The sequence below is a fragment of the Prionailurus viverrinus genome, chromosome A1, assembly GCF_022837055.1.
Source record: "Prionailurus viverrinus isolate Anna chromosome A1, UM_Priviv_1.0, whole genome shotgun sequence".
Lineage (NCBI taxonomy): Eukaryota > Metazoa > Chordata > Mammalia > Carnivora > Felidae > Prionailurus > Prionailurus viverrinus.
Genome location: NC_062561.1, coordinates 114,664,777 through 114,678,903, shown reverse-complemented (window position 1 = coordinate 114,678,903; position 14,127 = coordinate 114,664,777). Strand labels below are relative to the sequence as shown.

General features: G+C 44.0%; 1 protein-coding gene across 15 annotated transcripts in view; it reads left to right on the top strand.

Annotated features, from left to right (window-relative positions):
* Nucleotides 1-14,127, top strand: part of KLHL3 (kelch like family member 3) — a 283,806-nt gene that overhangs the window by 228,041 nt on the left and 41,638 nt on the right. For 14 of the 15 annotated variants that reach the window (XM_047851129.1, XM_047851125.1, XM_047851128.1 and 11 more), the window contains one exon: nucleotides 4,918-5,027. In XM_047851129.1, the coding sequence (XP_047707085.1) occupies nucleotides 4,918-5,027 (110 nt within the window). The remainder of the gene's footprint in view (nucleotides 1-4,917; nucleotides 5,028-14,127) is intronic. The other variant, XM_047851148.1, reaches the window with a different exon arrangement.

Below are 14,127 nucleotides of genomic sequence, written 5' to 3'. Positions count from 1 at the left end.
TAACTTCTTGAGCTTCTATCTCTTTATTTGTAAAATGTGAATATTGATACTTTGGCAGGGCTTTTGGGAGAAGTAAGTGCCACAATATATGTAAAATGCCTAGCACAATGTTAGCTACTATTAGGAAATGCCCTCAACTTTCTCCTGCTTCCTTGAAAAGATCCAACTTTGTGCCCAGAACAAGTCTTTTCTCATGCTTTCAGCTTTGGGAAGATATGTGTGTGTTGCTTGGTGGGGAAAGGAGTTGAAATTCTCTGGTGTGCCTTCACTTTTCCATAATTTCTCATCCAAATATACAGGAACAGGCATACTGTGTTTCATTAAATCAAACTTGCAACTTACAGTGTTTGTCACTTATGGTAAAGGCTGGTTAATTAGGAATGTTAACCAAAAGAACTTTTTTACCCCCTCTCTGTTTCTACTTCTCTTTAAGGAAACATAAGCAAAAAGACTAGAAGAGTTAGAGTTGATTATTGGAGAGTTCACCTTCGAGGGGCTAGCCCACACTCCCTGCATACCCCACCTGTCCCCCCAAGTTCTAGTCTGACTGCCTCTCTACTGCATCTCCTGGGGTCTGGCACAGTTTTTCATACTTTGTACTTGTTCTGTAAACATGTGTTAGATGAGTGAAGATATAGCCTCGGCTCCAGCTAGCCTGAGCTATTGCCGTTGTCTACACATGGTCTGAATTTTCCTGCTTCCATGCTGTTATTTGTATTTCGAGTGCTTCTCCCAGTCATGGCCGTATGGACTTGGGGTTGGAGTTACTGATGTCTTGTCTTACCCCTCTTAGAAGCCAGTAGGCTCCTTGTAGGCATCGGCTCCGCTTTCTTCATTTTTTAAAAAAAATTTTTTTTAAATGTTTATTTATTTTTGAGACAGAGAGAGACAAAGCATGAACGGGGGAGGGTCAGAGAGAGAGGGAGACACAGAATCTGAAGCAGGCTCCAGGCCCTGAGCTGTCAGCACAGAGCCCGACGCGGGGCTCGAACTCACGGACCGTGAGATCGTGACCTGAGCCGAAGTCGGATGCTTAACCGACTGAGCCACCCAGGCGCCCCCGCTTTCTTCATTTCTGAAGAAACACTGCATCTGGCACATTATACATTAACAGCTATGGACCACTTGCAAGGATTTCAGTCAATGTGAGTTACCTATATTTGCTTATTTAACGCCCATATACCTTTGTGAGATAGGTAGTATTATTAGCCCCTTTTAAAAGATGAGAAAACTGTAGGCTTAAAGAAATTGAATAACATATCAATAGAAAGTTTGTTGAACTTGATGGAATTAAAGTGGGTCTCTAAGGACTTTGGTGGTTCACAGACAGGACCTGCAGTCCCAAGGGATGTCTCTGATAATGGAGGAAAAGCTTCTCTGTTGGAGAGCAGAGCTGCCCACAGAACTGGACTTTGCGAAGTAGAAATGTGGGCTGATACAATGTTCATCCTTCATCTCAAAAAGGATGGTTAAGAATTATTAACCATAGTAATAACCATATTATTGTCTCCTAGCTTCAAAACAACCTTGAGACATAAGTCAGCTATTATAGTCCCATTTAATGGATGATGAAGCAAAAGCCTAGAAAGAAGTGATAATAAGAGGTGGAGTTAAGACTTATACCCAGGCCTTGTCATTCTTAGCCAAGATTCTTGACTATGTTCTCCTTTAATACAGCAAGGCAAAGCAAACAAAGAATCCACAAACAAACAAGTGTTAAAGGTAGAAGATTCTCATAGGAGGTACCTTCTGGGAGCAGAGGTGTTTCTTTCTGGGAAGCAGCTGGGGAGAGGGCTGATTTGAATACAAAGTCTGCTGGGGAGCTTCTGTCTCCCAGGAAGTCAAGTTGGACGGAGCACCCTGTTCCTGCTGTTCTATCTTATGGTTTCTTGTGTGTTGCTAACAGAAAGGCGGGGGGGGGGGGGGGTTTGATCCCCAGGCTCTGGGGACTCAACCCTGTCTCCTTAGACAGAAGGGGAAGGGAAGAACTTTCCCTCTTTGCTTCCTTTCTCTGTGTTTTCCTGCTCATGCCCTGCAAGTCTCCTGGGTCCCAGGGTCCCAGCCTTGGGTGGGGAGCTGCTACCCTCTCCCTACCAGCTGCTGCTTCTGGTGGGAGGATTTCTGGAGGGGTTTCAGTGGGAGGTTCCAGATGGGCCAAGCAGCAGCCCACTTCAGAATGAAGGGACCTAGATTCAAATTCTGCAGTGCCCCAGAGGGTGACAGATGGGAAGTGTGGGGGCTGTTTGCTGCCTTGATTGATCTTTTAGAATTTCTGCATTGTTCACCAAGCCACCTAGAATACACATCGCTGCACTTCATCTTCTTCCTTTTCAAAATGCAGGCGCATCTACTTTCGGCTTTATGAGCTATGAGGAAGTACTTTTCACACCCCAGATTTTAACTTCTTACCTCCTCCTGTTCTCTTTCTTCTTTTCTCTCCTCCAAATGTCAGGGTTTTGGTCAGCCAAAGATAAAGGTAGAAAGGCTGTGTGTGGCTCTGGGCCACAGGGATGTGGTGCTGGGTTGCCTGAACTCTCCTGCTGAGCTCAGCCTTGGCTGATCCACAGAGTCTAGATGTCCTGCATTTTATTTTAGTGTGGTGACTGCTTTTTCTCTCCACTATTTCTTGCTGTTGCCAACAGATGGAGGTCTCTGGTCCAAAGACTTCTTGGATCAGAAAGGGCCTGTAGGGAGAATCCTGTTGCTTTCTCAGGCCTCAAGGCCAAGAACTAATTCCCACCATCCAAAGGAGATTGTTCACTTGCTTTTATTTAAAAATCTTGAGGAATGAATGCTTTAAAAATAGTGCCATGTAGTCTTAAATATTCCCACAGTTAGGGAAGTCTTTTGAATGTCTAACCTAAAATCTAAGCTTTAACTAAAGGCTGTTTCCTGTTGACATATGGAGAAGGAAGACAAGATTCTTCTCACTTTATGGCATTTGCTTCTCTTCGTAAAGGATCTGCCTTTTAAATTTATTTTGTCATGTCCAAACATTCCTGAGCTTCATGATGGACGAGCTTTAACTATAGGCTCAGTGATACATTAGGCTGGTAGGGAACAAGTGGGGAGCCCCTTTGTCCAGTGAAAGATAGACAAGATGGTTTATAACTGGATGTCTGAGAGTAAAATATGGACATTTGGAGGCTCTGGATGAAGGGTATGTGGGAATTCTTTGGGTCCGAAAGTATTTCAACTTAAAGTTTAAAATGATTTTTGTAAGAAATTATGTAAATCTTCCTTGTTTGGCTTAAAAAAATTTTTTTAAGTTTATTTATTTTGACAGAGAGTGCTCAGGAAGGGGAGAGAGAGAGGGAGAAAGAGAGAGAGAGAAAGAGAGAGTCCCAAGAAGGCTCTGCACTGTCAGCATGGAGCCCCATGCAGGGCTCAAATCCACGAACCTTGAGACTGTGACCTGAGCTGAAATCAAGAGTTGGATGCTTAACTGACTGCACCACTCAGGTGCCCTTTCTTTGTTTGCTTTTGAGAAGGTGATGAATGTAAGAACAGAGCTTAGCATGCTCTGATTTCCTTTTCATTATATGGCTGCAGCAGGGTTGCTTCCCAGGGATGGAGGGACTCTGAACCTCACTAGAGGGGCTAGCAAAACCAAGGGTGGGTAGCCCTCTATGGGAACAGGGAGGTATGGCCATATAGATTTATCCAAGAAGCTACAAGGCTAGAGAGAGGCCAGCAGAGAAAGAAGAGGGCCCGGAGGGCAGGGAGTGCAGATACTCCTTGGGGCAATGGGGTAGAACCCCTAGAGGACTGAGAATGGAGGCCAGCCTGGGGCAATTGCCAAAGGGCCCAATTCCAGAACCTGCTGCACCAGGAATTGTCAGCTCATGGGCCACTTTACCTTGGCAGAGCTTGCAAAAATACTTTGATACTTCCTTTCCCATCACAGCACAGGAGGGAGGCAAAACAAGCTGTCGTGTCCCCATTCTACAGAGGGATAGTGAGACCTAGCATGGTGATGCTGTTGGCTCAGGAACACAGTTTGCAAATGGAAAAGTCAGAATTCAAATCTAGGTTCCTTCCTTCTGAAGTGCACACTCTTATGCTGACATTTTACTGTCTCTCTAATAGCAGGATGGTAGCCTGGGCAAATCTCAGGGTAGGAATTGTCCTTGGCATTTTCCCTGCATGGACATCTGGCCTGTGTGTTTTGTCTCATTCTAGCTGTTCCCAAATTCTCCTCTATCTTAATGGTCTCCACTGGCCTGCCTGTCACAGACTGTTCCTCCTGGTGGTGGGGGGCAACATGTCAGGACAGATGCTGAGTCAGGCCTCCTTGTGAATCAGAGACTGTAGTAGGCTTGACTTGGGACATGAAGGATGATGCCTTCTGCCAGCCTTGAAATGTTGGCTTCGTACCAGAACCTCCAGAGACTTCCAGCCACACAGCAGTTTTGACCCACTTTTGTTTGGCTGAGCTGCAGGGGGCACAGTGTGCAAATCTGCCAGCTTGGGCCTTGAGGGCAAATGAGCTCAATTAAGTAGGCAGGTCCCAGTGAAGCTTTTCTGCAACACCATTATTAATCTCATGGAGCATGGAAGAAAATATAACCTAACGTCTCTCTGCCCCATTTTCATCTATGGCAATGTTTGGGAGGGAGGATCATACAGAGGGATGTCTTTGCTGCCACATTAAGAGGCTAGTTTCCCTTCAGCCAGGAGGTACTGTCTTTCTCTGTGTGTCCTTATTCCTCATGCCCACCCCCAGAGTCCCCAGGACTCCATTCTGAATTTCACAGATTGCCATGGCCGTGGTTCATGGAAGGGCAGGAAGAGTGTTGTAACTTTGTTTTCTGAACTTCTGTTTTGTTTTTGTTTTTGTTTTTTTGTGTGTGTGTGGTGTGTGTGTTTTGTTTTTTTGTTTTTTGTTTTTTGTTTTTTGTGTTTTTTTTGGAACAGAGCAGCACTTTCCAGAGGTGATGCTGGGGGAAGAATTTCTTAGCCTCAGTCTGGACCAGGTGTGCAGCTTGATATCCAGTGACAAGCTGACCGTTTCTTCAGAGGAGAAGGTATGGCATGGGCCTTTGGTGAAACAGGAGCCTCACGCATGAGGCCGTTGTGGGAGGGAGTTGTGGTTTGGTGAGATATTTTTTTCGTCTTCAGTGGCAAAAAAGGATCTTATTTTTTGTCCTTTTAAATAATTAGAAAAAGGCCTTCTGGCCCATGACTACTACCTTTGGTGTCTGGACACTTTGAGAAAGAAATAACAGTGGTGATGATGATGGTGACAAATCTGCCTCCATTAACTTGATGTTTAGAGTTTCCTACACACTCTGCTAAGTGCCTTATTCTCTGTAGTTCTCTCAGCCTTCACTACAACCTATGAAGCAGGCATTGCTATAGCCCCCACATTACAGATGAGGAAGATTAACTTGGAGGAATTAATTAGCTTGTCTGAGTTCACTCAGCTGGTCACTGCAGAGTTGGGGTCTCCCAGTCACCTGGTCTTAACCACTGTTTCACCTGGCTTCTTGGGAGCATCATTGAGCATTTACGCCAGAGCAGGCCTTTGGGGAACATCTAATAGGGGATTGAAACTTTTACTGATGAGGAAACTGAGGCCCAGAAAGGGAATAGGATCTGCTGGGGATCATGCAGTCAGTGGCCATTGCAAAACTAGACCCTAAGTCTCTTGATACCTAGTTCCCTAACTCACCAACCATGCACCACTTCCTTTGTGCTGCAGGCTTAACTTCTGCCCACAGATTTAGCTGCACCGTGACTGCGGATCTATTCTACCTCTAGGCCTTCTCTCTCACTGACCCTCTGCTTGGACTATTCTCCCCTTCGGTCTTCACCTGGGTGAATTCCAAACCAGTTCCCATTCTATTTCTACCAGGAAGAACTTTACTGCAGGAGATGTAGTCTACTGTACTGAAAATAACGTGAACTTTGGTGTTGGCCAGTAAGGTCCAAATCTCATTGCTAGTATTTACAAACTAGTTGGTGACCTTGGGTGAGATACTTTGCTTCTTCATCTGTTTACTCACATAGAGAGTGAGTGTAGTAATAGAGCGTATTCCACAGGGTGATTGTGGGGATTAAGTGGGATAGGGTGTGTAAAATGTCTGGTATCATACCTGGGACCTAGTAGGTGCTCATTCACTGTTAGCTGATTTTATTATGGACCACGCATCTGGAATTAATTCCTTTCTCTTCTGTGTTCCTGGATAACACTCACCTTGTTCTGCTTTTAATTGTAATTAGTTCTGAGCCCATCTTACCTCCTTCATTCAACTGTAATTTTCTAGATGGTAGCAACCACATCTTATTCTCCTCTGCATCCTCAGAGATGCTCAATAAATGTTTCTTGGATTGTCTTAGTCCATTCATAGTATCCAAGCTTGAAATCCTTTTCTGAGGAAAATATTTAAGGAAAAGTTCTTGCAAAGGATTTTACACTGGAGATGAATATCCAAGGGGCATGTGTCCAGAGAATGGGGTGGAATCATAAGCCCCAGCCTGTTGTCCTGCAAAAGTTAGATCAAGAAGAAAAGCAGTTGTTTACTGAATCCATGGGCTGCCCGAAGACTTCAGAGAGATTTCCAGAAGGCACAACAAGCTGGACTCTCCCTTAGGCTCAGTGAGGCTTCTGTTTCCATTAACTGATGTAAAATATCACCTTTAGCGTAAAGAATGCCTCTGGCCAGCCGGTGAGCACCTCTCGCCCCAGCCTCAGCAGCAAAGACTTCTTGCCAAGCCTGTTTAATGTCTTCTCTGGATTGTACTACTCAATTGGCACAATTTGATGGAATGAACTAGTTAGTTGACTGACCATGTGGTTGTCGGTGCAGTTGGTCAGTTTGGGCTCTGCTTGCGTATATCCTTAGGTATAGTCTGAGAAAATTTAAATAGCCATATAAGCAGCAGGATTTGAATCAACCTGGGAGTATTTGGCTTGAGAGGGGAGGTACCCTGCCACTTTAGCTCCGGCTGGCCCATCCATCCTGCTCTAGATCATAGTAAGCTTTCTTCAGGTGAGAGCTTATCTATCCTTGTTAAGTGCCAGGGTGGTGGTAGAGGTGGGTTGTCAGTGGGGCCAGGCTTTTTAGTGCCCTGGAAACCAGTTGGGCTTTGGACTTAGGCATACCTGGTTCTGTGTTCGACTTGATGCTTACTGGCTCTGTGATTTTCAGAAGTCACTGGTCTCTTTGAATTTTAATTTCCTTACATGTAAAATGGGAATAGTAAGAGTACCTCCCTTATAGAGTTATGAGGATCACAGATAAAAAAAAGTCAAGTATATTGTTTGACAGGTACATAAATGGTGACTATCAGTGTAATTAGCATAGTCTTTTGTTTTGAGGCACCATTGACAATGGTAATGGTATCAGTTTTGCCACTGATTATGGTAAAATAAGCCATGGAGTTAAATGTATCTTTCCAGAAGCAAAGAAGCATGGCATTAAATCTACATACTTAAAACATTGTGGCTCTCATTCATTCATATGCCTACATATGATGAGTTGCTTGTTCTGTGTATTAGAGTTTGGAGTATGGGTATTATTTTTCACATTAATGAAGTTGTGTATTATATTTGGTTCTCAGAAGTTATATGTAACTTCAGAGTTATGTGCTGCTTTTCATAAAGTGGATTGCTGATGATCTTGATTCCTTTGGTACCTTTTATTTTTATTTTTTAAATGTTTGTTTATTTATTTTGAGAGAGAGGGAGAGAGAGAGATCGCATGCATGAGCAGGGAAGGGGCAGAGAGAGAATCCTAAGCAGGCTCTACGCTGTCCACCCCGGCACTGAGCTCGAACTCATGAACAGTGAAATCATGACCTGAGCCAAAATCAAGAGACGGATGCTTAACTGACTGAGCCACCCAGGTGCCCCCATTTGGTACATTTTAGGCTGGCAGTTTATTTATTTTTTTATGTTTTATTTTTAAGTCATCTTTCCACCCAACATAGGCCTTGAACTCACTACCCCAATGTCAGGAGTTGCACACTCCACAAACTGAGCCAGCCAGGCACTCCCAAGGTTGACAGTATAATTTTGAGGCTTATCATAGAGCAGTGGGATTTGGCCTGAGATTTCTCTTTGGTGAAACCCATAGTTTCATTTTACCTTAATTGATTACATATTGTTAGAAGTTAAATAGCTGGAAGTTTTGACAATTAGATGTTTGTTGTTTGAATGTGAGCTCTTTAGGGTTTGAAAATTCTGTGATCTCCAGGAAATTTGGTGATTTCTACTTCCTTTAGTTACTTTTCATAATATGCAATGTCTTGCATGTGCAATAACTTTTTCTTTCAATATCAAATTATAGTGAACTTATTGGAATATATTTGAAATATTATCAGGGATCTTAATTTAAGCTAAAATTCAACTGTGTTTAATGTTAACACTTGCAGAAAACTGAATTGCACTAGTAACGAAAATAACCTGTATTCAGCTGAATCCGTGCTTGAACAGCAAATCAGCTATATTATGACTTCTTTGCCTACAGCCCACAGGGTTCTTTCAGCATATATTAAAAAAGGCAGCCGGGGGGCGCCTGGGTGGCGTAGTCGGTTAAGCGTCCGACTTCAGCCAGGTCACGATCTCGTGGTCCGTGAGTTCGAGCCCCGCGTCCGGCTCTGGGCTGATGGCTCAGAGCCTGGAGCCTGTTTCCGATTCTGTGTCTCCCTCTCTCTCTGCCCCTCCCCCGTTCATGCTCTGTCTCTCTCTGTCCCAAAAATAAATAAACGTTGAAAAAAAAAATGAAAAAAAAAAAAAGGCAGCCGGATTTCAAATATTAAAATGCAAAAAAACTATCTTAAAGTAGGGTGAATGTGGTGTTTTAATAATGATGATTATAAGGGACTGTGGCTAAATCTGGTCAGTTTGCTTGTCGGGAGTTTGAAAGTACAGGTTTTGCAGTCAGAGTGGCTGGGTTCCAATCCTGCTGCCATGGCTCTAACAAGCTGAGTGACTTTGGGCAAGTTATCTGCCTCCCACCAGGATGTATGTACCATTTACAGGTACGGATTTTCTGTCTTATGGTCACTGCCAGTGTAGTATTGGGTTCACTGTAGACACATAAACAAAAACATTTTGTTGGAGGAATGAGTAAAAGATCTTCTCTATGTCTTAGTCTTCTCACCTATAAGAGGGGGTAATGATAGTATAGTATCTTCTAGAGTTGTTCTGAGAATGAAATCAGATGCCACGTGAAAAGTTCTCAGCCCACAGGAAGTGTTCATTCCTGTAAGATATGATTATTGCTGCTATTATTATTGCCGCTATACTGTTACTCCTGCTACTACTGCTGCTGCTGCTCACTGTGGACTGGGGCCTTTCTCAAGGGGAGGCTCTTCCCAGGACCCATAATGGTCTGGGTGGTTGTGTGATCTGGAGCTTGGTACGTAACAGGGGCTGAGAATGGAGTTGCCTCTTGCTTCCAGGCATTCCCAGGCCCCTTGGCCCTCTCTGGCCTTCTCCTAGGGCTCACATACCATTCTTCCTCCTACATCACTTGTGCCTGCTCATGCCTTTCTCCTCCTCTAGCCTCAAACTCCTTGAGGGCTGCAGGGCTACCTCAGCCATCTCTGTGTCACAGAACCACCAGAGGCACTGTGGAGGTGCTAAGCAGACACTCCCTGAGGGAATGAAAAGGCATACTGGAGCTGGACACTGCCCTGAGCCAGCCAAGGTTATAGGAATAATTTTCATATTTTTCCAGAGAAGAGGGACAAATGTGAGAACAAGAGAGGTCAGAGGATACATGGATCTTTGCCATTTTCTCTCCTGTTTTTCCTTCATGTAGTTTTGGAAATTCCTGTTATTTGAGGGAAGACAAAAGGATCTGGTAGGAGTTACAAAATCACAAGTTCTTTGGGTGGAACCCCTCCCACCTCCCTCCCTCCCCCCGACTCCCCACCAAGATAGCGTGAAGGCACCCAGGAGTACACCCCGCACAGTCACCTGTTGCTTCCACATGGCGGTGTCAGGGGTCAGAGCTCAGCCTGTGAGCAGATAGTCCGTTTATTGTATTCCCCGTTGAGACCCAGAGTCCGGCTGTCACCATGGGCAGCTTCTGTGACCCAGGTAAGCAACCTTCCAGGACAGACCCACTCTAAGGAGAAGAGAGATGACTTTCGAGTTCTAGCGCAGTTTTCCACCAAATTGCTAGTTAGTGGACTTTTCTGAATCTTTGCTTTCTTAGCTGGTAAATATATTTCTACTTCTCAAGAATTCCAGTGCCTTCGTAAGGAACACTAGTGGAGTTTTCAGGGAAATGGCCCACAGTTTAGATACAGGTCAGGAAGAAATTGGTTAGGCCTCTTAAAGAATTAGTGTCAAGTATGTATTATGAGAACTATAGCTTAGGTTCTCTCCATGAGATCACATATTTAATGTGCTGTTGTGTCCTAAAACTGATCAGAAGCCAAATTCTGGTATCTTCTGAAAGTGATTGGGCCCATGTCTCCCAGGATCATTGCTGTTGCACACGCTCCTGCCTGAACACCTAGCCTCTCCAGCCAGTGGTAGGTGGAGGATGCAGGCTGGAGCTCCTTGGCCAGTAAGTTGGACTTGAATGCTTGCTGCCCAGATATTATCCAGTGATTGAGCAGGTGCATCCTGCTGCCGAGCCTGAGCTGTTGGAAGCCCCCCTTGCCCCGCCCCCGCCTTACTATGAGGTCAGCAGTTAAGAGTTGCCAGCTTCTCAGCCTGCATGCAACCATCTGGCCTGGTCCTGGCATTACTCCTTTTACTGTTCTCCTTGGAAAGTGCAATTCAGTGAACACCTATGAGCAGAATACCACAGCACTATGGTCCTAAATCTACCTTGACTGCCCACTGTTCTCCAGGTGCATTTCACGCATTATTTTTTTTTTTCAAAGTGATGTTTGTATTGAAGTAAGTTCACAGAGACACGACCAAATGAGAAGCACACAGCTCAACTTTTTACAAAAGTGAAATACCCACCTAACTAGCATGCAGATCAGGAAACACTGCCCCCCACCCCGAGAAACATAACTACTATTTTGACTTCTCATGGATCAGTTTTACCAGTTTTTGAACTTTATATAAATGGAATGCTGGTGAATGTATGCTTTGCTTGTGACTTCTTTTGCCTGGCATAATGTTCAGCACATCATATCTGCTTCTCCCACTAACTCCCAAGGCAGAGACTATTGTCTCCATTTTGCAGAGGAGGAAACTAAGGCATGTTAACAATAAATAGTCTTGTGATTTGAGAGGCGCCTGGGTGGCTCAGTCAGTTGAGTGTCTGACTCTTGATTTTGGCTCAGATCACGATCTCATGGTTTGTGGGCTTGAGCCCTGCGTCAGGCTCTACACTGACAGTGTGGAGCCTGCCTGGGATTCTCTGACTCTCCCTCTCTCTCTGCTTCTTTCTCTCTCTTTCACAATAAATAAATAAACTTAAAAAAAAATAGCTTTGTGATTTGAAGCTAACTGTGTCTGCCTCCCATGGCCCTACTCTTTATTAATGCCTGTCTACCCCGACAGGGAGACAGAGGGTGAGTGACACTTAGGACTGTTTAAGAGCTCGCAGTTTGGATACAAAACATGTATCCTTATGTGGCTGAGAGAAGTTGTTACCTGAAATCAGAGTTCAAGGAAAGCACCCTGGAGTGTTTTATTCCACATTGTTAGGTGTGGAAAACATCATAAAAAAGACAATATTGGAGGTAAAACTTGGAGAATGAGAGTGGGATTTTAGGAAGCCATTCAGATTGAAGGGATTACAGGAATACAGATGTGGAAGTTTGGAATGCTTTGTTCTTCTTGGGGGAAAAGTAACCTGTGTGGTGAGAGTCTAGGGTCTTTGGGGGAGGTAGTGGGAGATGAGGCTGGAAATGGAAAGCTTAGGGGGTAATGACTTTCTTCTCTAGGTTACCACCTACGTGCTGTAAAACTGCCGTGTTGTGAGATGTTTGTAGGTATTTAGGTAAAAAAAAAAAAAGTTCTCAGGTCTGATACATTTAGGAGACAGTGGCAAAACACAGGAACCAGGTTAAGAAAGTGAAGGACCTGTCAGAGCTTTAACATGTTAATGAGCTTTGTAAATCTCTGAAGGAGATTTGTAGGTGTGTATGATGTGTTCTCCAGACTCATTTGGTCCCAGAACCTCCTTTACTGCAGAATGTCTCCTGCCCCTAGTATTCTGAGGACTGCATTGCATGGTCAATCTCGAAGCCAGTTTTCTTTGGTTGCCCCAAATATCCAATGATTTATTATATCCGTTGATTTTCCTTTTTGCAGTTCTTCTCGTTAGTGATGTATAATTTTTTATTGTGAGGCCATCTTCAGAGGATGTTTTATCCATAGGAGTCTGGGTGTGAAGATTCCCCTCTAGGGCAGGTTAACTGGTTTGAAAACTCTTTTTTCTTTCTCTTTCTTTCTTTTCTTCTTTCTTCCTTCCTTCCTTTCTTTCTCTCTTTCTTTCTAAAAAAATTTTTTTAATGTTTATTTATTTTTGGAAGAGAGATAGAGCATCAGCGGAATAAGGGCAGAGAGAGAGAGGGAGACACAGAATCCAAAGCAGACTGAGTTGTCAGCACAGAGCCCAACACGGGGCTCAAACTCACGAACTGTGAGATCATGACCTGAGCGGAAGTTGGAGGCTTAACTGACTGAGCCACCCAGGTGCTCCTGGAAACTGTTTCTGTATTCCTTTTTGTCTTGAGTATCCCCTGTACCATCTGGATAATGTCACTTCAGACCACATATCTGTATGCAGTGTGAGCTTGGGGTTCTCATTTCTTGAAGACATGGTTTTTAACTTCCCAGCTGACAGGAGATGGTGAGCTTCCTTCCCCCCTTGCCATAGCAGATGGGTGGAGTTCATCTAGTGCTGGTCCATGGGACTGCGGGTGGGGTGACACTGTCCATAAGGAGCCTGTGGCCTCGACAGTCTACCTGATAGAAACCAGTTCTGAACCATTCAAGTCCATGTCTGAATCGTCCAGGCCTGTGAGCCATTTTGGCCTCAGCTTCCATTCAGCTGCTAGACTGGAATTCTTTCTGATTTAAGGCACTCAGGCATTTCCCTCTTGCTTTTGACTTGCTTTATTATTTTTGTAATATGTCACTTTTGTGTGTTTGGAGCTGTAGGGAAAGATTCCTTCCAACTCTGCTCTATCTACCATATTGACTGCAAGGCATTCTCCATCCCTCTGTCATGCTCCATTCATTTGTAAGATTAATGCCACAAAGTCATCTTTCAGCTTGCAGGCGTTTCTGTCAAACCATTGTGCTTCAGTCCTTCTCCTTCTCCTGTGCAAAGTCAGACTGCATATCTTTATCCTGGCTGTAGGCAGGAGTGGAAGGCTGAACAACTTCACAGCAAAAGGTGATATCACTGTTTTAGTTGTACCATCATTTTTTGTTGTTTGTATGAAGTCAGATATTTTGCAGTGTGCTGCTACAGTAAGAGAACCATATACCCAGCCATTCCTACTTTGACTAATTCATTCTCTCAGTAAATATTTATTGAGTGCTTTTTATGTGGCACATAGTGCGTTACTCACACAAGAGACACTGGTGAACAGATCGGCATAAGGTCCCTGCCTTTGTGGAACTTAAAAAATCACATGAGGGAGACAGATTTTATAAAAAATGTACAGAAATAGATTTTATCAAATATGTACAGAAATGAATATACAGGTACAAACTATGAAATGTGTTATGGACGAATGTGCTGTCAAAGTGTTGATTGAAAGCCAGTGGTTCTCATCGCTGCCCTATCACCAATTCACTGGGTAATGTTTGGGCAAACCACTTCCCCACTCTCTGCCTCATTTTTCTCTTTTATGAGTGACTCTAGCTGCCTCCCAGGGCCCTTGCAGGTCTGAAATGAAACAACCAGAAGGAGCTGTGAAGTGCCCTATAAAACCTGAAGATGATGGGACTGTCAGAAAGATGAGTGCAACTGAGTAGCTTTTCTAGAGTCTGGGGAGCCTTCCGACCAGGAAATCGCCCAGCCAGTGGTATGCTGGTAAATGTTTTAACAACTCGCTCTCAAAAAAAAAAAAAAAAAAATCTGAAAGCCCTGATTTGTTTGCTGATTCATTTGCTAATTTCTATGGTGTAAATATTTCCCTCAAGGCTGATTTCAAACTACTGGTGTAATGTCACTAAACACCAAGATG